The sequence below is a fragment of the Zalophus californianus genome, chromosome 9 (assembly GCF_009762305.2).
Source record: "Zalophus californianus isolate mZalCal1 chromosome 9, mZalCal1.pri.v2, whole genome shotgun sequence".
In the NCBI taxonomy this organism is placed as follows: Eukaryota; Metazoa; Chordata; class Mammalia; order Carnivora; family Otariidae; genus Zalophus; species Zalophus californianus.
In genome coordinates, this window is record NC_045603.1 from 63,009,535 (window position 1) to 63,031,281 (window position 21,747).

General features: G+C 40.7%; 1 protein-coding gene across 4 annotated transcripts in view; it reads right to left on the reverse strand.

Moving 5' to 3' along the window:
* DIP2B (disco interacting protein 2 homolog B) overlaps positions 1-21,747 on the reverse strand; it is a 215,843-nt gene that overhangs the window by 103,619 nt on the left and 90,477 nt on the right. For 3 of the 4 annotated variants that reach the window (XM_027592569.2, XM_027592568.1, XM_027592570.2), the window contains exon 2: positions 9,992-10,063. In XM_027592569.2, coding sequence (XP_027448370.1) covers positions 9,992-10,063 — 72 coding nt within the window. Of the gene's footprint in view, positions 1-9,991; positions 10,064-13,345; positions 13,452-21,747 lie in introns of those variants that run through there. The other variant, XM_027592571.1, reaches the window with a different exon arrangement.

Genomic DNA, 21,747 nt, shown 5'->3' on the forward strand with positions numbered 1-21,747 from the left:
AGTAACCCCTGTATCATTAGAATAAACTCTTTCCTTAAAAATAGCTGAAATATCAGTTACTTGTATCCAAAGTATCTTAACTTAAAGATTAGACCTGGGATCAGCAGAGGGAAATTGCCTCCCTACATAAAACCTTCGGTTTTTTACAACTCTAAGAGTGGGCAATAACGACTAATTTATAGAGGAGTTAGAACACATGTGGTTTGAAATTTCAATTCTTTGGACCATGCCAAAAGAGAGTTAATTTCTGGCCCCTTCCTCCTGAACATCTTGCCAACTGAGGTGTGTGAGAAGCTCTGTATCCAGGCCCTAGTAGTTTCTACACTGAAAGATGTGCTATAAGCCATTCCTTTCAAAGAGGCCATGGCTCAGAATGAGTAGGAGACGTGAACATACCAAAGCTTCATTTCTCCCATGACCCTCAATGTGTGAGCTTCTTGAGTCCCTGAGTATGATTTTAACCTCTATCAAGATACATATTTTTCACACATCATGGTTCTTCATTTACCAGATAAAAATCTGGTTTGTGTTTAACTAAAGAAACAACTACCAGTTCCAATGTTGGGAGATTTGAGTTATTTGACATGTCAAATTTTTGTCAAATAGTGACTTCAGAACCTAACCCCCGTGACACCACTGATTAGGCTATGCATATTATTATTATTATTTTTAGATTTTATTTATTTATTTGACAGAAAGAGACACAGTGAGAGAGGGAACACAAGCAGGGGGAGTGGGAGAGGGAGAAGCAGGCCTCCCACTGAGCAGGGAGCCCGATGCGGGGCTCGATCCCAGGACCCTGGGATCATGACTCGAGCAGAAGGCAGATGCTTAACGACTGAGCCACCCAGACACCCCTAGGCTATGCATATTATTAACCAATACTGTCCTTACTCAATTTCTACTACTTAATTTCTAAGTATTTTCTTCAACCTTGTGTTCTCTTGCACATATCTCCATTCTCCTGCTACATTGTTAAATTTCTTAAGTCTTATTTTAAAGATTTATTCAACATTTGAGGAAAGAAATCGAAAATACACAAAAATATGCAATCCAAGATAATTTCAACCCCAAATAAATTCCATACAGAAAATCATTCACTAGGGGCGCCTGTCTGGCTCAAGAGCATGCGACTCTTGAACTCAGGGTCGTGAATTCGAGCTCCACACTGGCTGTAAAGATTACTTACTTAAATAAAAATCCTTAAAAAAAAAAAAAAATCACTGAATTTTTAGATAAGCATGTGCACATAACTGTTCTAGTAATACAATGCTGCAAGCAGTATTAATTTTTTTATTTCAAAAGAGATTAGTGAAAAATGCCACTTTTTTTTTTAAGATTTTATTTATTTGACAGAGAGAGAGAGAGACAGTGAGAGAGGGAACACAAGCAGGGGGAGGTGGGAGAGGGAGAAGCAGGCTCCCTGCCAAGCAGGGAGCCCGATGCAGGGCTTGATCTCAGGACTCTGGGATCAGGGCCTTAGCCCAAGGCAGACGCTTAACAACTGAGCCACCCAGGCGCCCCGGAAAAATGCCACTTTTAAACACTACCACCTTCACAGTGAAGCTTCTTGCAATTAAATGAATGAAATCCAGTAAAGTAAGAGAAAGAACTCAGAAGTTATCCTTCCAAAAGGAAGATTTAGAAAATTCTTACCAAAAGCATTAAAATAACTTTTATCTCATTTAATTCTATATCAGACATTAATATAATTTAGTAAGTTTTAAAACTTGCATTCCAATGCCCTTAAAAAAAATCAAACTAAATGGTTTCTTCAAAATCTACAGAGATACACAGAGTAAATATTCTAAGGGGTAATCTCTCCCTTTGCTACAGAACCTATACCGTATAGATTCTCCAGCCCTACAACCAACCCCATTTTGGTAAAGACATGAATAGATTCAAGATCAGAGGTAGGTAAAGTGATAAACACAAATAGAGAGAACTCCCCACTAAGAAACCCTCACTAACATATGTAACTACTATAGGATGGACTTTAGAAAGAAGGAAATTAAACTAAAAGAAAGGACTGAGATGTATGAAGAAATAGGGAGCAAAGAATAAATATTAAGTACCATTAGCTACATAACAATAATTGATAATGGAAGGAGTATGTAAACAAGGTCATATTAAAATGTAAGATGGAGAGTAACAGTAGTCGATATTGAAGCATTTTTAAAGTACTTGTATTGTTTGGGAGGAGAATTAAGATGTCTAATAACTCTAGACAGTTTAGATTGTTTAAAAAGACTTAGGATAAAAAACACCACAGGGACAAAGACAGTTACTCATGATAAGGAACAATTTACAAAGAAAGACATAGTAATTATTACTTCATGTATACCTAGTAACATCATTTTTTAAAGATTTTATTTATTCATTTGAGAGAGAGAGAGCATGAGAGCGCACAAGCCAGGGGGAGAGGCAGAGGGAGAAGGAGAAGTAGATGCCCCGCTGAACAGGGAGCCTGACTCCGGGCTGGATCCCAGGACCCCGAGACCATGACCTGAGCTGAAGGCAGACATTTAACTGACTAAGCCACCCAGGCGCCCCTAACATCATTTTTTTTTAACTTTGTAAACTTATTTATTTATATTTTATTGTATTTTTATCATTTTATTTTACTTTTTTCCTCACAATAAGTGTGCTCTTTAATCCACATCCCTTACTTCTCCCATCCCCCACCCACCACCCCGCTGGTAACCATCAGTTTGTTCTCTATAGTTCAAAGCCTGTTTCTTGCTTTGTGTGTTTTTTTTTCCTTTGCTCATTTGTTTTGTTTCTTAAATTCCACACGAGTGAGATCATATGGTATTTGTCTTTCTCAGACTTATTTCACTGAGTAGTATACTCACTAGCTCCATCCATGTTGTTGCAAATGGCAAGTTTTCATTCTTTTTATGGCTGAATGATATTCCTTTGTATATATATACACCACCTCTTCTTTATCCATTCATCTATCGCTGGACACTTGGGCTGCTTCCATAGTTTGGCTGTTGTAAATAATGCTGCAATAAACATAGGGGTGCATGTATCCCTTTGAATTAGTGTTTTTGCATATTTTGGGTAAATACCCAGTAGTGTGATTCCTGGATCCCAGGGTAGTTCTATTTTAGTTTTTTTGAGGAAACTCCATACTGTTGTCCACAATGGCTGCACCAATCTGCATTCCTACAAACAATGCAAGAGGGTTCCCCTTTCTCCACATCCTCTCCAACACCTGTTGTTTCCTGTGTTTTTGATTTTAGCCATTCTGACAGGTGTGAGGTGATAGCTCACTGTAGTTTTGATTTGCATTTCCCTGATGATGGGTGATACTGAGCATCTTTTCATGTGTCTGCTGGCCAGCTGGATATCTTCTTTAAAAATGTGTATTCATGCCTTCTGCCCATTTTTAATTGGATTATTTGGCTTTTGGGTATTGAGTTGTAGCAGTTCTTTATATATTCTGGATACTAAACCTTTATCAGATATGTCATTTGCAAATATCTTTCTCCCATTCAGTAGGTTACCTCTTAGTTTTGTCGACTGTTTTCTTCACTGTGCAAAAACTTTTTATTTTGATATAGTCCCGTTTATTTTTGCTTTTATTTTCCTTGCCTCAGGAGACATATCCAGAAAAATACTGCTATGGCCAATGTCAGAGAGATTACTGTCTGTGCTCTCTTCAAGGATTTTTATGGTTTCAGCTCCCATTTAGGTCTTTAATCCATTTTGAATGTATTTTTATGTATGGTGAAAGAAAGTGGTCCAATTTCATTCTTTTGCATGTTGCTGTCCAGTTTTCCCAACACCACTGTTGAAGAGACTTTTTCCAAAGAAGACTTGTTCAAATTATATTTTCAGTTCTCATGTGTTGAAGATTAATTGACCATATAATTGTGGTTTTATTTCTGGGTTTTCTGTTCTATTCCTTTGATCTGTGTGTCTATTTTTATGCCAGTACTATACTGTCTTAATTACTACCGCTTTGTAATATAATTTGAAATCTGAACTGTGATACTTCCACAGTTTTTCTTTTTTGAGACTGCTTTGGCTACTCAAGGTCTTTGTGGTTCCATACAAATTTTAGGATTGTCTTCTAGTTTTGTGAAAAATGCTGTTGGTATTTTAAATAGGGATTGCATTAAATCTGTAGATTGCTTTAACAAAATTTTTTCTTCTAGCCCATGAGCATAGAATATCTTTCCATTTCTTTATATCGTCTTGAATTTCTTTCTTCAGTGTTTTACAGTTTTCAGAGTACAGGTCTTTTACTTCTTTGGTTAAATTTATTCCTAGATATTTTATTAGTTTTAGTGCAATTATAAATTTCACTTTCTGCTGCTCCATAATTAGTGTATAGAAATGCAACAGACTTGTATACATTGTATACACTGACTTTGTATCCTACTCCTTCATCAGTTCTAAGTTTTTTGGTGGAGTCTTGAGGGTTTTCTATATATAGTATCATGTCATCTGTGAGCAGTGAGTTTTACTTCTTCCTAACCAAATTAGATTCCTTTTATTTCTTGATGCTGTCCAATTGCTGTGGCTAGGACTTCCAGTATTAAGTTGACTAAAAGTGGTGAGAGTGGACATCCTTGACTTGTTCCTAGTAATATCACTTTAAAACATATAAAGCAAAACTTGACAGAACTACAAGGAAAACTGATAAACACATGGTCATGGTACAGATTTTTTTAATACATTTCTATCAGAAATGATAGATCAAATAATCAAAAAGTTACTAAGAATAGAAAAGATCTGAAAAACACAATTAACTACTTTGAATTAATGGGCCAAAACCATCCATTCAACAAGTAAAACACAAATAGATGAGTTACAGAAATTTACCAAATACTAGGCACGTCTTAACAAATAACAAAGACTTGATTTTATACAGGCATGTTTTCTGACCACAGTGAAATTAAGAAGGCAGAAGAAAATCTAAGCATCCAACTCAGAAAATTTAGAAAGAATACAAAAGAGTAAACAAAGAGTTTAAGGAAGGAAATACATGTAGAAGCTGAAAATAATAAACCAGAAAGTAAAGACATACTTAAAAAGGTTCAACAAATGGGGCGCCTGGGTGGCACAGTCGGTTGGGCTTTGGACACTGGTTTCAGCTCAGGCCGTGATCTCAGGATCATCCATCAAGCCCCGCATCCAGCTCCACACTGAGTGCAGAGTCTGCTTAGACTCTCCCTCCCTCTCCCTCTGCTCCTCCTTCCCATGCTCGCTCTCCGTCAAAGAAATAAATAAATCTTCAAAAAAAAAAAAAAAAGTTCAACAAAATCAAAAGCTTATTCTTTGATAAGACAAACTTCTGGAAAGACTCATCAAGAGAAAAAAGAGATACAAGTAGACAATGTAAACAAGCAGAGGCTTTAAAAATAAAGAAAACATTGCAAATAACTTAGTAAATTTGAAAATGTATACAAAACAGACGATTTCCTAGAAAAAAATTAAACTTGCCAAAAATGAAGAAACAGAAAACTGATGAAACTTGGTGACAGAAAAGAGATGGGCAATGAAGGACATGCAAATGATGATTGTTAAGTCTCTAACTTGTTGTGTTTTCAGACGTGGGTTCAACTTACTCAAAAGGAGAAAACTAGAAGAAAAGCACTAGAGCAGTCTGGATGTCACTGTGGTTGGATTTTGTCTTTCTGTTTTGCACGTGTGCATGTTGGTAGTGGTGGTAGGGATGGTGTATGCGTATGTTGAAAGGAGGCTCCTTAAAGTCACGTAAACAGAAATGTTAAGTATGCAGTTGGATCTATGGGTCAGGAGCTTAGGACAGATTTGAGATGAAGATACATATTTTGGAGTTACCTGTATTTAAATGATAATTAAAGCCACAGGTATGACTGAAATGGGGTAGGGCGATACAGCATTGGTTCTCACAGTGTGGTGTCTGGATCAACAACCTTAACATCACCTGGGGATTTAACAGAAATGCAAATTCCCAGGCCCCACCCTGGCCTTCTTGAATCAGAAACCCTGAGAATGGGGTCCTTCAATTTGTATACTGACAAGCCCTCCAGTGACTGTGATGAAGGCTGCAATCTGTGAGGTACTGCTGGAGAGCGAGACATCAAGAGGACCTGGGGCCTTGCCTTGAGAACCCCAACATTTAACAGAGGAGAATGAGCCTGCAAGGATGACTAGGAGCGACAGAAAGCGGAGAGTAAGAAAATGGAGAGAGAGGGGCGCCTGGGTGGCTCAGTTGGTTAAGCGACTCCCTTCGGCTCAGGTCATGATCCTGGAGTCCCAGGATCGAGTCCCACATCGGGCTCCCAGCTCAGCAGGGAGTCTGCTTCTCCCTCTGACCCTCTTCCCTCTTGTGCTCTCTATCTCTCATTCTCTCTCTCTCAAATAAATAAAATAAAATAAAAAAAAGAAAATGGAGAGTTTCAAAAGGAGTGTTTCAAGAGGTAGAGTGGCAACTTCTTCTGTGCTGTCACTTAAAACAGTTCTAGAAGGGTCTGGAACAGGCTGAGAACTGAGTAGGAGTTGAGAAAATAGAGACAGTAAGTATAGACAGCTCAGAGTAGTTTGATCATAAAGGGGAAACAAAGAGGGTGAAGATGGAAGACGCTGACAAGGGAGGATTTTTTTAACAGAACAGTAACAAGCATGATGGACTGCTGTGGAAGAATCTAGCTGAGAAGGACAGAGTGAGTGTACAAGAGACAGGAACTGACAGCAACAGCAATGGCACATTTAAGGGGCGGGGCAGCTGTCTGCATCAGCAGGGGGAGCATCTTATTACTTATAATCTTTGGAATTGCTAGACAGAGTAATAATAAAAACAGACCAACTTTTTGTTGGCTTTATTACTGCTTTTATTTTTTAAGATTTTATTTATTTATTTGACAGGGAAAGAGAGAGTGAAAGCACACAAGCAGGGGGAGCAACAGAGGGAGAGGGATGTGCAGGCTCCCTACTGAGCAGGGAGCCCTATGCGGGGCTCCATCCCAGGACCCTGGGGATCATGACCCGAGCTGAAGACAGACGTTTAACAGACTGAGCCACCTAGACGCCTCCTATTATTGCTTTTTTATTTTTTTTTAAGATTTTATTTATTTATTTTACAGGGAGAGACACAGCGAGAGAGGGAACACAGGCAGGGGAGTGGGAGAGGGAGAAGCAGGCTCCCCACTGAGCAGGGAGCCCGATGTGGGGCTCGATCCCAGGGCCCTGGGATCATGACCTGAGCCGAAGGCAGACGCTTAATGACTGAGCCACCCAGGCGCCCCCTATTATTGCTTTTTTAATTGTTAACAGATACTGCACCCCTTATTGCCTAGGGCAGCAATATATATACCAGGGGCATCCCACTTCCACTGCCCTGTTCTTGGTGTCACTGGATGATAATATAAAGTTTCTGAAAACGGAAGAGGGAATGGGATCAAAGCATAAGTGGAATGACTGGCCTTGGATAAGGGGAACAGATTACCTTTTAACCAGAAGGAAGGAGGTAAACATGATGGGCACAGATGTGGCAAGTCTGCAGTTTGGTAGTAGGAAGCTGAAGGAGCTATCCTCAAATGGCTCCTATTTTCCCCATGAGGTCATCTGCAAGACCCTTCCTACTGTAAGAAGGCTATGTTCCATTCTCTTGGCCTACTGCAATTAAATGTCTGATTCGTACTCACTGAACAAACTTCCATGTGTGATTTGGCTCCCCCTGTAGGCCTACCCATGGGGCAAGAATGTGCTGATCACACAGATTTGAGTATGTCTCAGTGGTTTCTCATAGTAAACTGATAAACTTATATTTTTTTAAAGATTTTGTTTATTTGGGTGCCTGGGAGGCTCAGTTGGTTAAGCACCTGCCTTCGGCTCAGGTCACGATCCCAGGGTCCTGGGATGGAGTCCCGCATCGGGCTCCTGCTTCTCCTTCTCCCTCTGCCCTCCCTCTCCTCTCTCATGCTCTCTCTTTCTCAAATAAATAAAATCTTGAAAAGAAAGATTTTATTTATTTATATGAGACAGACAGAGAGAAAGAGCAGGAGTATGGAGGAGGTACAGAGGGAGAGGGAAAAACAGACTACCCGCTGAGCAGGGAGCCCAACGCGGGACTCGATCCCAGGATCCAGGGACTGTGACCTGAGCCAAAGGCTCAGGTAGGGTAAAACAGCGGGTAGTCTGTTTTGGTAATAGGAAGCTGAAGGAGATTCCCGAGTTCCTAGGCACCCCTCGTTTCCCTGGTATTTAGGATAGACCAAAATGGAAAACTTGCTCAAAAAACTTGCTCAACAGAGGCTTAACCTGACTGAGCCACCCAGGCGCCCTGATAAACTGATTTTTGGAACGTGATTTGGCTTCTACGTAGCCTGGCTACAGATAATAGATCATAGTCCTTTTTTATATTGAGTCCTATTTCTTGGTCCTATTTCTTACTGAGTTATTGTCTCGGGATCCAATTGCCTTTTTTTTTTTTTAAGATTTTATTTATTTTATTTTTTTAAAGATTTTATTTATTTATTTGACAGAGAGAGAGACAGCACAAGCAGGCAGAGTGGCAGGCAGAGGGAGAGGGAGAAGCAGGCTCTCCGCGGAGCAGGGAGCCGGACGTGGGGCTCGATCCCAGGACCCTGGGATCATGACCTGAGCTGAAGGCAGCCGCTTAACCGACTGAGCCACCCAGGCGCCCCAAGATTTTATTTATTTATTTGACACAGAGAGATAAAGCACAAGTAGGCTGAGTGGCAGGTGGAGGGAGAGAGGGAGAAGCAGGCTCTCCACTGAGCAGGAAGCCAGACGTGGGGCTTGATCCCAAGACCCGGGGATCATGACCTGAGCCAAAGGCAGCCGCTTAACCAACTGAGCCACCCAAGGCGCCCCGAGATCCGACTGCTTTTGCACAAAGTCACTAAAGTAAATCTCTGACCCTACAGAGGTATGGGCCAGACCCACTTTTAAGCAGCCAGAGTACCCATCTTCTCTGTCATGGCTTGCTCAGCAAATGCTGGCTTTTCATTAGCTGTCACTGGCCCAATTTCTACCTCTTTTTTCTCAATTCCTTTTGACATCTGTCTGTTCATTAAGATATTTTAAATTGGCTGTCACTGCACTGACCTACTAGTTTTTGTAGGGAGGAATTTCCAAGAATAATATAGGAAATAAAACAAGGACCTCAGTGAAATATACTGATATGTCACCATTATTCATTTTCTTATTCTATTATTCATTCAGTATTTACAGACCATATACCCTGTGCAAGGCTTAATATTAGAACTATGGGGAATACAAAGTCCTCAAGGTATTTATAATCCAGAAATAAAAGCAATTAGCTCCACAAAGAACAGGCTTGAGGAAATGGGACTTTGATTGCAAGGGAGAAATTAGAAATAAAAATTCCTTATGTAAAAGTGATTAAAGCAGAAATAGGCTATCAAAGGAAATCCTCAAATCTGAGTAACTTTAAAAAAATATGATGACTTAGAGACAGACAGCCTTGCCCACAGGCAAAGGTTATAGCAAGCCCTCTGGAACGAAGCACACAATGACTCAGGACTTTCTGACATATAAAGAACCCACCAGTCTCTTTGCAGAAGGAATAAGGGATCAATAGAAAAGTTTATTAGGGTTCTTACCCCCAAATGCTCAGGTACTGCAATCCTTGAGTTGCCTTGTAATACTTCTCACTTATCTTTGCTGCCCTTGCTCCTCTCCACCACAGTTTGTGTTCAGACATAAATAAGATGCAGTTTTTCCATGACCTGGAATTTTCTGCCATTGAATCATATCAGCTATGCACATACACGCTACCACCCAAGCTCTGTGTAAATGATTTGATGACTTAGGTATTTTAAAAGTGCCTAGCACACAGCAGATGCTCAATTAAGATTCATTTCCTCCTTTCTTTCCTTCCGTTTTTCTCTCTCCCCTGGTGAGGAAGGGAGGGAAAAAACAGGAACCAACAAGACAGATCTTCTGTAAGATAGCATTCTTTGGGGTAAAAATACTGAAAAAGTTTAAACCACTTCTCATTGCCTACCTTGTGTCTGCGGAATGTAGGGAGACAGGAGTTTTGACCTTTTCTTTTCGTATCCCTTCTGTGTGATGTCCCCTAAAATAGCAAGAAACAGAAATAGGTTATGCATTATTCTTACTCTGTGGTTGTTCACTGTAAAAATAAAATTAATTACAGAGTGTTATAGAATTACCACATAGAGAGTAGGGGGGAAAATGTATAGCTCCTTGCCAAGGATTTTGCTATGTGTGATTTCCCACAGTCTTGGAGCTGACTTCTTAAGGAAAATTGTAGGGCTTGTCTCCACACCAATCTAGCATAGCAATATGCTGCATACCATGTCAGAGATTCCCGAGTTCCTAGGCACCCCTCGTTTCCCTGGTATTTAGGATAGACCAAAATGGAATGCTGCAAGGCTGGCGGACAAATGATCTCTCCAAAGTTTCAGTTTGACCACATGAATGCAACTGACACAGGAGGTACTCAACTATTTTGCTATATGGAACCACGTAAAATCAAAAGTCTAGTTCAGGGGAGAAGTCGAGGTTCAGGCACTGGGATGGGATACCTGAAAGGCCTTTCTGCATCCTAGTACCTATGCTTGAACCAGGGCTGTAATTCCCATATTCTCTCCCCTTGGTTCACTGGTTTGTATTATTTATGTACCTGGATGTCTTTTTCACAAGGTTAAACAAAAGTATACACAAAGGACAAAAAGTACACATGCAACAAATGCAATAAGAATAAACTGATTAACAGAGGAAAAAAATGTGTGGTGGAAATGCCAAGAACTACACTAGGTACTAAAGAAAAGGTAGCAAATGAATGGGTCGAGAGCAGGGTGAAAAGGAACAGGAAACACAGGAGAACAAAAGTTCATTCAAGGGAGAATGAGTAACTCAAAGCTGGGGGAATAAATATATATTGTGAGTTGATATGGTAAAGCATTGTTTTCTAAAAAAAGAATTTTTTTTTTAATTCAGAGAAAACTTTAAAGTCAAAATTTAGCATAAAAAGTAATTTATATATTAAAATTTACAACAGAGACTTGAAACCAAGGCTGGTGATTGTCAGTTGCTGTTAGCCTCAGCCTGGGACTGATGGAGTAGACAGTGGGGAGGTAGCAGAGCTCACTGAGGGCTTAAGCAGGGAGGTGACACTCGAAGACTGTGGAGTTCAGCAAGTTAGTTCACTCTTCCTGAGGAGAATGGAACCAAGGGTAGAGGCCAGAGAGACTACCTGTTACCCAGTGCTACCACAGTGATCTGGGCAAGTTAGTAGTAGCCTAAATTAAAGACAGTGGTAGAAGGGATAAGAAGAAGTGAACGGATTAAGAGAGACATTTGGGAGAAACACTGGACAGGATCTGGTGATTGGATGGATATGGGTGAGAACGTTTTTGGCAGACGGCGGTGCTATTCCGTGACAGAGAAATACAGTAAGAAGTGCAAGTTTGGTGGGTTGAAGAAGTTGAGTTTAGGAAAGGCCCAAGAGACACACAAAAGGACATGTCCATCCAACAGCTGGATATGTGGATCTTGAACTCAGGAAACAGAGATAATTTTGTGGGGCACCTGGGTGGCTCTGTCGTTAAGCGTCTGCCTTCGGCTCAGGTCATGATCCCAGGGTCCTGGGATCGAGCCCCGCATCGGGCTCCCTGCTCCGCGGGAAGCCTGCTTCTCCCTCTCCCTCTCCCCCTGCTTGTGTTCCCTCTCTCACTGTGTCTCTCTCTCTCTCTCTCTGTCAAATAAATAAAAAAATCTAAAATAAATAAATAAAGGCTATTAAAAAAAAGAGAGAGAGATAATTTTGGAACCATGATATAGCTGAAAAATAAACTGATACAATCTCTTTGAAGTAATTTGGCAATTTCTAGCAAAATTTTGATTCAGCAGCTGCATTTTTAGGAATTTATTCAATGATAATATTCACAATGGTGCACAAAAATCAAATAAGGATATTGCCTGACCTATTCTTTGTAATAAAAAAACTGGCAGGAGTCGAGATAGAGATTACAGACCATCTATGTCAGTGGCTTTCAGCTGGGAATGATGTTCCCAACGGGAGAACTGACGATGTCCGGAGAGATTTCTGTCACAACTGGAAGAAGGGGTACTACTGGCATCTAAGGGACAGAAGCCAGCGATGCTGCTAAGTATCCTGCAATGCACAGGACAGTCATACAGTGAAGAATTATCCAGTCCAAAATGTCAAAGTGTTAAGGATAAGAAACCCTGGTCTACATAATAATAGGTTGGTATTCCAAATGTCTTGGCATAGGAAGATGTCTAAAATATACAAAGCGTAAAATGCAAGTTGCAGAACAGTAAGTATAACAGGATCTAATTTTGTAAAAAACAGAAATAGATACATTTCCATATCTATAGAAAATAGTCTGGAATATAATATATATACATTAAATTAATGTTTATCCTTTGAAAAATGGAATTATGAGGGTTTTCACTTGTTTTATATACTTTAACAGAGTTTGATTTAAGAAAACAAGACTGGATGATTTGCATAATCTCAAAAATAAAGACTTCTTTCAATTAAGGATGAATGGTTCTATAGATATGTATTTGTAAATAATAAGATGGTCACTGTGTGTGTGTATGTGTACACAGATTTTATATATATATATATATATATAATAGGGAAAAAGGCAAAATACTAAACAGTTTACATAGTATATTCAATTTTTGGAATAACTGTTTTTATACACACACGTATGCATAGAGAAAATTTGGAGTTTTACACATCAAAATATTAACAGTGGTTAGCTATGGCTTGCAAGGTCATGGATTCGTTTTAGCTTCTTTTCCTTTTTGCTTGTCTGTATTTTCTCATTTTTCTACAACAAACATCCATTATTTCAAGAAACAATAAATAATTTAAAACTACAATCACAACTACTTACTAGACCGCACAAACTGAATCACAATGGCCCTTCATCTTTGCTTCTCTAGTGAAATAAGAGAAACCTGCAGTCCATTTTTTGGAAAAAGAAACCAAATCTTGTCAAATTAGCAAACTGAAGAGTTTAGGTAATCTCCAACATTACATACAACTAACCGAGATGTGGGAGCCTACCAAGGAAACCCCTCTTAAAAGGAGGAAATCAAGTCTTTTATTGCAAAAGAAACAATGGAGCATTCTCCTGTCCCATTTCCCACTCACAAGCTTCCCTATTTCTACTGTACACATACATCCCACTCCCCGAAGGGCACAAAGACCACTTCTGCAGCCTCAGAACACATCTTTTAGAATGAAAGGCCTTTTTAAGCTTTCTTCAGGGTTTAGAGTCTCAATTATTTACTGTCAGCAACTGATCGTGGGACAAACTGGTAGACCTAGTATCTTGGAAGTTAATCAACTAACCATCTCAGGTTTTGAAAAAAGTCAATCAATGGAGTCCAATTCAGCCACGACAATCAGCTCCATTAGATCCATAAATGAGCAAAGCCATTAAGGAGACCTAGAAGATGAATTGCAATGAGAATGTGAGGACTCTGCTGATGAGCCTTTAAAATGCCCTCCCCTTTTCTAAGACCATGCTCAAAAGTCACCTCCTCTGTGACACCTGCCACCCCTCTTCGTGACTTCTCAGTACCCCTTCACCTCTGCACACGCTATAACAGCATGTGACACATCACTGGTACTTTAATTATTTGTTTACACATCTGTGTCCCTACTAGACTGTGCACTTGAGGGCAGGGATTGTGTTGCGTTCACCTCTGTAGCCCGCCCACAGCCTGGCACAATAGACACTTGTTGAATGAGTGACAGAATGAATTTGTAAGGTGGAGGCAGTGAGAGAAGAACAAATCAGAGACATGTATACTTGGGTGGAAAACTGGAAATGGGAGAAAGAGGGGGCTTTACTTTAGCAAGAGCTGAAAGGCCCAGGGAAAGAAATTTAGTGAACCAAGTTTACTGAAATTGGAGAGCTAGACTTCAAAGGTGACCAGAAAAGCTGAACCTGGCCTGCCTGAAGGGAGGAATATAGTCCATAAGATCACTGGGCATTAAAAGCTATAGGAACTGCACCAGATATCGATGTATCCCTTAGCCAGAGGGCAAGACCAGACCGAAGGAATTCAGTCAGCCCGCCTAACTGAATTTGTTATTCCATATCTCAGTCACTGTCCACCGACAGTCTGTGCTCTTATCATCCTCACCACCGCTAGTTAACCAGTGTTTGCTGCACTAAAGCAACATTTCCCAAACACCCAATTTTTGAGAATCACCTGAGGAACTTGTAAAAATACAAATTCCTGGGGCACCTGGGTGGCTCAATCAGTTAAGTGGCTGACTCTTGGTTTTGGTTTAGGTCATGATCTCTGGGTCCCGAGATGGAGCCCTGTGTTGGGCTCCCCGCTCAGCAGTGAGTCTGTTTTAGGATTCTCTCTCTCCCTCTTCCTCTTCCCCGAACTCTCTCTCTAAAAGAAACAGATAGGGGCGCCTGGGTGGCTCAGTTGTTAAGCATCTGCCTTCGGCTCAGGTCATGATCCCAGGGTCCTGGGATTGACCCCTCATTGGGCTCCCTGCTCCGCGGGGAGCCTGCTTCTCCCTCTCCCACTCCCCCTGCTTGTGTTCCCTCTCTCGCTGTGCCTCTCTCTGTCAAATAAATAAAATCTTTAAAAAAAAAAAATCTCTAACATGTTTTTTAAAAATAAATAAATAAATAAATCTTAAAAAAAAAAATTCCCAGCCCCTAGCGTGAAGATTCTGATTCACTAAGTCTGGATTAAGCCCAGCTCCTGTATTTCTAACCAGTGCCTCCCAATGAGTCTTTTAAAAATCAGGCAAGTTTGGATTGCCTGATACAGAATCATGTCTGCAGTGTGCTGGGCAGTTCTGACTTAATGTGAGGGGACAAGAGAAGAGGGGAAGAATGTTGTCTCAGTGGGGACACAGCCTCAAGAGAGAGCAGAAAGGGGGCTCACAGACGCTCAGTCACACCACAGGCATTCTTAGAACAAATTTTTTGCCATCTGGCATATAAAACAAAAAGGAGTGCCATAACTATACCTGTATAAAATTTGCATTAAAATGGCACAGATCTAAGTTAAACCTGTTGTTCAAGTTTTTTGAGAACTACACAAATAAAGAAAGGATTAGCCTTCCCCTCCCACTAGGGTAACGTATTTCTCCACCGCCCACATAAGCATTTAGGAGAGCAGCCACTTCCGGGGGTCTGCAGCCTCCAGGCGTGTGGAGGCACCCAGCCTGTAAGAAGATACAGGGATCCACATGACTTAGACTGTCCAGTTGCTAGGCACTGCCACAATACTGAATAGCCAAAACCAGACGAACAGAAAGATCCATGTGTGAGGCGGAACCTAAAGGAAGTATGTTCCCAATTTCCCTCCTCGCCTACCCAGGGTCAATGAAAGCAGCTTGGCACAGGCAGCCAGGAATCATCTTTAAGCAGAGTGAAGAGGGGGCTGGGAAGAGGTGTGTGTGAGCCTGCTAGCCAACACAAGCCTTAGAGGTCAGCAGTGAGAGGAGGACTAGTCCTACAAACTGGTCGGCCGTTTGAATGTCTATTTACACTGATGAGGTGGCATGATGCTGTGGCTAGCACTTAAAGAGTCTGTGCTAGAAAGAACTACATCTGGAGCACAGCCTTGCCACTTCCTGGCTCGCTGACTCTAGACAAGTTTTACTTAACCTCTTGATAAGTCTCGGTTTCCATGTCTGTAAAATGGGTAACAGAAATAGCTGTCTTGCTAAGTTTTTATGGTGATTAAGACTATTTGGAATGGGGTCTGGGCTCTAGAAAGTACCAATATCAACAAACTTTTAGTGAAAGCCTACTGAGGCCTACCCTACTGGCCAGGTGGGGATTGGGGTGGGCAGCTACGTCGCAAAGAGAGAAGAGGAAGGTAAACAACATGACTCCATAACTTGAGTGCTGTGGGAGAGAGGCACAGCAAGTAACAGTACGGGACCCAGAGGAAGCACCATGAGCTCTGCCTGGGTAGAGAAAGGAAAGCTTTACAGAGCAGGTGACATTGTGGCTGGGGTTTGGCCTTGCATTCTAATATCAGAAATAGGACATAAACTCCTAATGATGCAGTCACTCAGCGGTTTACTCATTTTCCTCTGCTGCTGACTGGCTGTGTGTGGATACAGCCATGTTTGAGGGTTCCTTTAGGATTTTACCTCCCAGAGAGAAGTAGGGCAACACTAAGTAATTTTCAGAGATGACCTTGTATGGCACCCTGAGCAATTAGGTGCTACCTAAACACAGGCTTAGGAAATTTTGGAGGGTCACCAAGTGGTATGTATGGATAATCTTGATGGACAGGGAGCAAGGATTACAGTTCCAGCCATAAACTCTTTCTGCTCCAATGGAAATAAAAAGGCATGTGCCACTGCAGCCCTGCCTTAAAGTCATACCTATTCAGTCAGGGGTGGCAACGGTTTGAGGGACTTTGGGATGTCACAAAAACATTTTTGAGCAATGAATGAATGACATGCAGAGTGTTAATGAAACAGTATCTATGTCTTTAAGAAGTTCCCAATCTGAACAAATAACTACAATAAAAGTGACAAGTGCTACACTAGAGATCATGTACAAAATTCTAAGGGAATAAAAAAAATAATGGTAATAAAAAATAATTACAATACTCCAAAAATAAATAAGTAAATAACAGCTCATCGAGGGCTTACTATATTTAACAGTCTCTGTTCCAAGAGCCTCACAACATCCCTTATAAGGTAATATTATTATCAGTCCCATTTTATAAGTGAGGCTACTGAGCAACAGTAAGTTTAAGCTACTTGTCAGTCATGCTTAGGATCTGAACACAGGCAGTCCTGACTCCAGGACCCCTCCTCCTAAATACTACCCTATATTCATTTTTCAGAAAGAAGCTCCAAATTTGGCCTCCAAAAGACTGGGAAGCTGTCACAGAAGTTGCTCTTGGGTTGGGTCCTGAAGGATGATGGTCAGGACTGTTCTCAAACCCACAGCTGTGGAAGAGAATAGCAGACCTGGAGCAACAGAAGGCTATAAAAGCTGTGAATTCAATCTCTGAAGAACAGACGCTGTCCCTACTGCTGCTCCTCCAGGCCCTGCTGACCGGGGGGACTCCACCATTGTGCCTCAACATGGGTGCTCCAGATACCTGAAGTTCAAGGCTGATTATTTATCTCATGGGTCAACAATTTTACTTCTTCCTTAATTAAATGCCTCTATATGACACAACCAGCATTCCAACTTCCCAAAATATTCGGGTATCAATTCATCTGATTTGCCTAAAAATCCCCTTCAATAAACAGAAAAGACATCCTCTCTACTACAGGACAAGAAACTGAGATGTGAAAAGATAAACGGCTTGCTTAAAGACACACAGCAAGACTAGAATCTGGGTCTCCGGCCTTTTCTTACTGTTCTTTGTCCATTGTTTATTTGTAGGTGGCCCCCAAATCAGATGCAATAAAAGTATAAAACTAATCTATTGTTCATAAAATGAACAACATGAGATAAACAATTTTTCTGACTCACTCCAAAATATAGATGACTTTCCAGAAGGCATTAAAAATCCACCCCCACCCCCCAAGCAGGACCCTGCATGAATTGTCTCTTTAATTATCTTTTAAATGAGCCAGCCAACTGTGGAAACTGGGTCCAACTGCAGTTCAAAAACAATCAGCAAAAAGTCATTATACTTCATTACTAAATATTCAGCTAACAGAGAATGCGGCCTTTCTTTTTTGTTAAGGAGTAATTAGGAGGGAAAGAAATGAGAAATAAGAAGAAAAACTTCTAGAGTTATCATCTTCCAATCTGTACCTGTATCTAATAACTCCTGTCCTCGACAGGTAAATCTTAAACCAGGAAGGTGGTACATGTTGGTTATGGCTGGAGATGGGGAGCTAGGACTGGGGTTATGGCCATTTATACATCAGAAATGTAAAGAGACACATACAGACAAAGAGTCAAAAATATAGCTGAGAATGTGAATGAGGTAGATCTCAGAAAAACTTAAAAAGGCAGAGGATTTGGATCCTATCCAGGAGATGCTGGCTAGAAGACCAAGAACAATTTTTATTATTAAATTTTAATCATGTTCTCCTTAAAACAATTCTATTCAATGAATTACATACATCAGCCACCCATCCTCCAAATATCCTCCTTCTAGAGGTGATAAAGACTCACAACAAATATGAATTTTTTTTCTAAAAGCACTGTTTTTATTTACACAGAGTCCTAACCACTTCAGCTGCAGGAGGAGTGGGAGAAGTTCACAGTCACACAGAACAATGGCCTTACCCCTTAAACCAGCTTACAGGGCGTTTTGACCTTTGTCTTTCCCTATTTTTCTTGCCATATCTGAACTAAAAGTGGCCAACGGGATTCTAAGGAATAAAAAACCTTGAATTATTTTTTAAAACTCCTTGTAGTTTCTTTCTACACATAGGTATAGAATTAAACCTATGTTGAAAGAGCAAAAGCTACAATATTTTCAGAGTTTAGCCAGAAATAAATCTCTGTTAAAATACTTCAATCTGTTCAAAGAAGTTAAGAATTTTTATTTTAATCTAATTTTTCTTTTGAAAACAAAAATCAGAGGTTCTAAAAGTTCAACTGGCAGCTTATAAAAGCTATAGTCTTCTTTTAACTCAAACTTGCTAATCTTACAAAAGATTTTCAAGGAAATTAACTTCAGGCCATTCAAATTTCCACTCTCAGTAGATGTCCTCTCACCTCGTTTAGGACAATAACTAGACATTTTCCACGTCAAGAACTTGAGAATAAGCCCAGGATGCCTTCTTCCAAAACTCAAATCACAGAATTGTTTTGGCTGCACAGTTCTGTTTTCTAGGTCAAATATATATGACTTCTTACAGATGGTATTTCACCTAAGGCATCAAGCAAGTTCAAACAAATAAAAAGCAACAGAGTAAAATGCTTGAAACACACTGAGAAATTGAACTCTCAGCCTGACTACATCAGCAGGCAGCTGGCTCAATTAATCCATCTAATGCAAAAGGTATGTTCATTTGTCCATTAGAAAAACTATGTCTGCAAATAAGAAATTTGCTATACAAATGACCTGGATGTCGAAAGAGAGCAGGAAGAATCCCTGAGATGGTTCGGTCGGTAGGAAAAGCATGGGTTCTAGCATGAGGCAGGTCTGGGTTTGGACCCTGAGTCTGCCAATTTACTGGCTCCATGACAAGTTACTGAACACGTCGGCCTCAGTTTCATAATAGGTGAAACTGGAATAAGTCCTACCTTGAGTGCTTAAGATGAGTCTTAAATGAGAGAATAAATGCAAAAGTCCCTGGCACACAACACACATTCAACTAGTTTTAGTTGACACCACTCCAGCCCCAGCCCCACCCGTAAGTCCCAACAATAGCTTTAGCCTCAAAAGGGCTACCTAGAAAATTCGGGATTAGGTTTTCTTTAACAACAACAACAAAGAGGAGAGACTGCATTTCATGTCTCTAAAGACACATCAGGGTACTAGATCTTTAGCAATAAGAGCGAACAAAATTAGTTACTTTGGGTGCTAGTAGTCTAAAAGAAGGAAAACTGACATCAAAGAGGAGGTACAAATATCTAAACCAGAAATGAGCAGAGATTAGTTAAAATGAATATATGTAAATTTATGTAAATGAAATAGTGCCACTATGCACAAAACAGGATTCCATGCCTCTAACTATGGGTGTTGTGACAATTTAGGGCTGCAAATGCCGAGGGAAAAAAAAAATCCCAGAAAAAGTAAGGGAGTAAAAAAAGGTAATATTTTTATAACTTCTCTACCTGACTGTTATCTTTATGTTTCCTCAGAAAAGTCAGGAAACTGTTCCTTTTGAGAACAGCTAGATATATTACTCTGCCTTTCTTCTGGTATCCATCAGAATAATTTTTAAAAACTAAGCATAAGTAATAACATCTACAGCAATCACTGAATCTGAAGTAAACAGGTCATGTGCTTAGGCATTCCTTTTCAATGTTAATTTTCAAATTAACAACTGCTCAAAATCTAAGTATGTCATCTTGCAAGTGCAGAAATAAAGTGAAAATTTATAAACAGATGAAGAATTTTGTTGGTAGCCAATTCATACCGGAAACCAAAGGTACACAGGGAAAAGTGTAAGTAGGGAGAACACTGCCACTGCTAGAGTATGTGGATCACAAAATGAACAACTCGTCTGTGTCAGTGGCAAGGGCTTTTCCAGTGGGACAGAAAACAGATTATCTTTATGTGTATGGCACAGATTTATCATCTCAGATTCCAGGTGTTGGGAGACGGGTTTTCTTCCCTAGTTGCTCCAAACCAGCTCTCTGGGTCCTGGGCAAGCCACTGTACTTCTCTGGGCCTCCCTTTCCTCATCTGTAGGAATGAGGATCCAATGAGCTCTACATCTAAGGCTGCTTCTGATCGTTTGCTGAATGCCACTTGCCTGGCATTATTATGTGTGGCAAGTCAGGACCAAAGGAAGATATCCAGTAGGCAATGAGATAGTTGAGCTCTAGGACAGACATACAGATGTTCAGCATCAGCGTAGGAGGTGGTAAGTGAAGGCTTGAGTGTGAATGATATCATCAGAAGGAATGCAGTGTGAGAAGAGATGGCAGCCAGGAAAGGAATCTGGGAGAAAACTAACATGTAAAGAATGAGCAGAGGAAAACTAGATGATACTGGGGCACAGCAGGGACACAGGAGAGAACGGGGAGGGGGGGGGAATGGAGGAAGAGAGGAGAGGAAGAGGAAGGAGAGGAAAAGAGAGAAGATGACAACGAATAATGTACCATCACAGATGGAAAGTAAGGACTGAAAAACACCTGCAGGATTTGACAGCTAGATCAACAGGGGCCCAGATAAGAACAGTTTTAAAGGAACAGTGAAGGAAGAAGACAAAAATATTTATACTGAAAAATGGATAAGAGGTGAAGTGAGAATAATAAATTCTTTCTTTCAATATGTTTTGTTATAAAGTGAACGAGATATGGGACAGTCTCCACAGGAGGCTACAAAGTCAAGGGGAGTTAGTCTTTCTTTTTCTTAAAGAAGGACAAATTTATGTTACAGAGAAAGAGCTATTAGAAAGAGGTTGAAACACTGACTCAACCAACAAATACTAAGATCTTCTTACCTGCCAAAGCACTACTTTAGAGGTATGAGACAGAAGAGAACAGACACGGTCCTGAAACTGAATCATGGTCATGAAGTTTACAGTCTAGTCTCTTCCAGCACAGAGAAACATCCAAAAGCAATCATATAATTACTGAGTGAATTACAAGTGGGCTAAGGGCTTATAAAGAGGTCACGTCCAGGGGACTGAGAGACCTCCGACAGAGGCTGCTGCAGGCACAGTGCTTAGTACGACTGTGGGCAGGTTCAAGACCCGGTCCTGGCCTTGTCTGGGCAGCTGGGGAAGGCTGCTCTGAGGAAGTGACATTTAAGCTGAGACCTAAGAAAAACAGAGACGTCTGAATATTTTGAAAATGGAACAGGAGCTGGGGGCAGGGAGCTGTGGACCCACAGTGGTATGCTTCACATATCCCCTGTGAAGACCGTGAGTGGGGCGGGTCTGGGTGGGAGGGAGCACAGCTGAAAGCCAGTTCCATGCAGCAGGCGGGATGAGATGAGGCTCTGGAGGCAGTGGGAGCCCAGATCCTGCAGGGCGCTGGACACTATTTGAAGGATTTAGGATTTTACTCCAAGTAAGAGAGAAAGCCATTGAAGGCCTTGAAGCAGGGGAGGAACATGATCAAATATAGCAAAGGAACAAGGTACCTGACAAAGATGAAC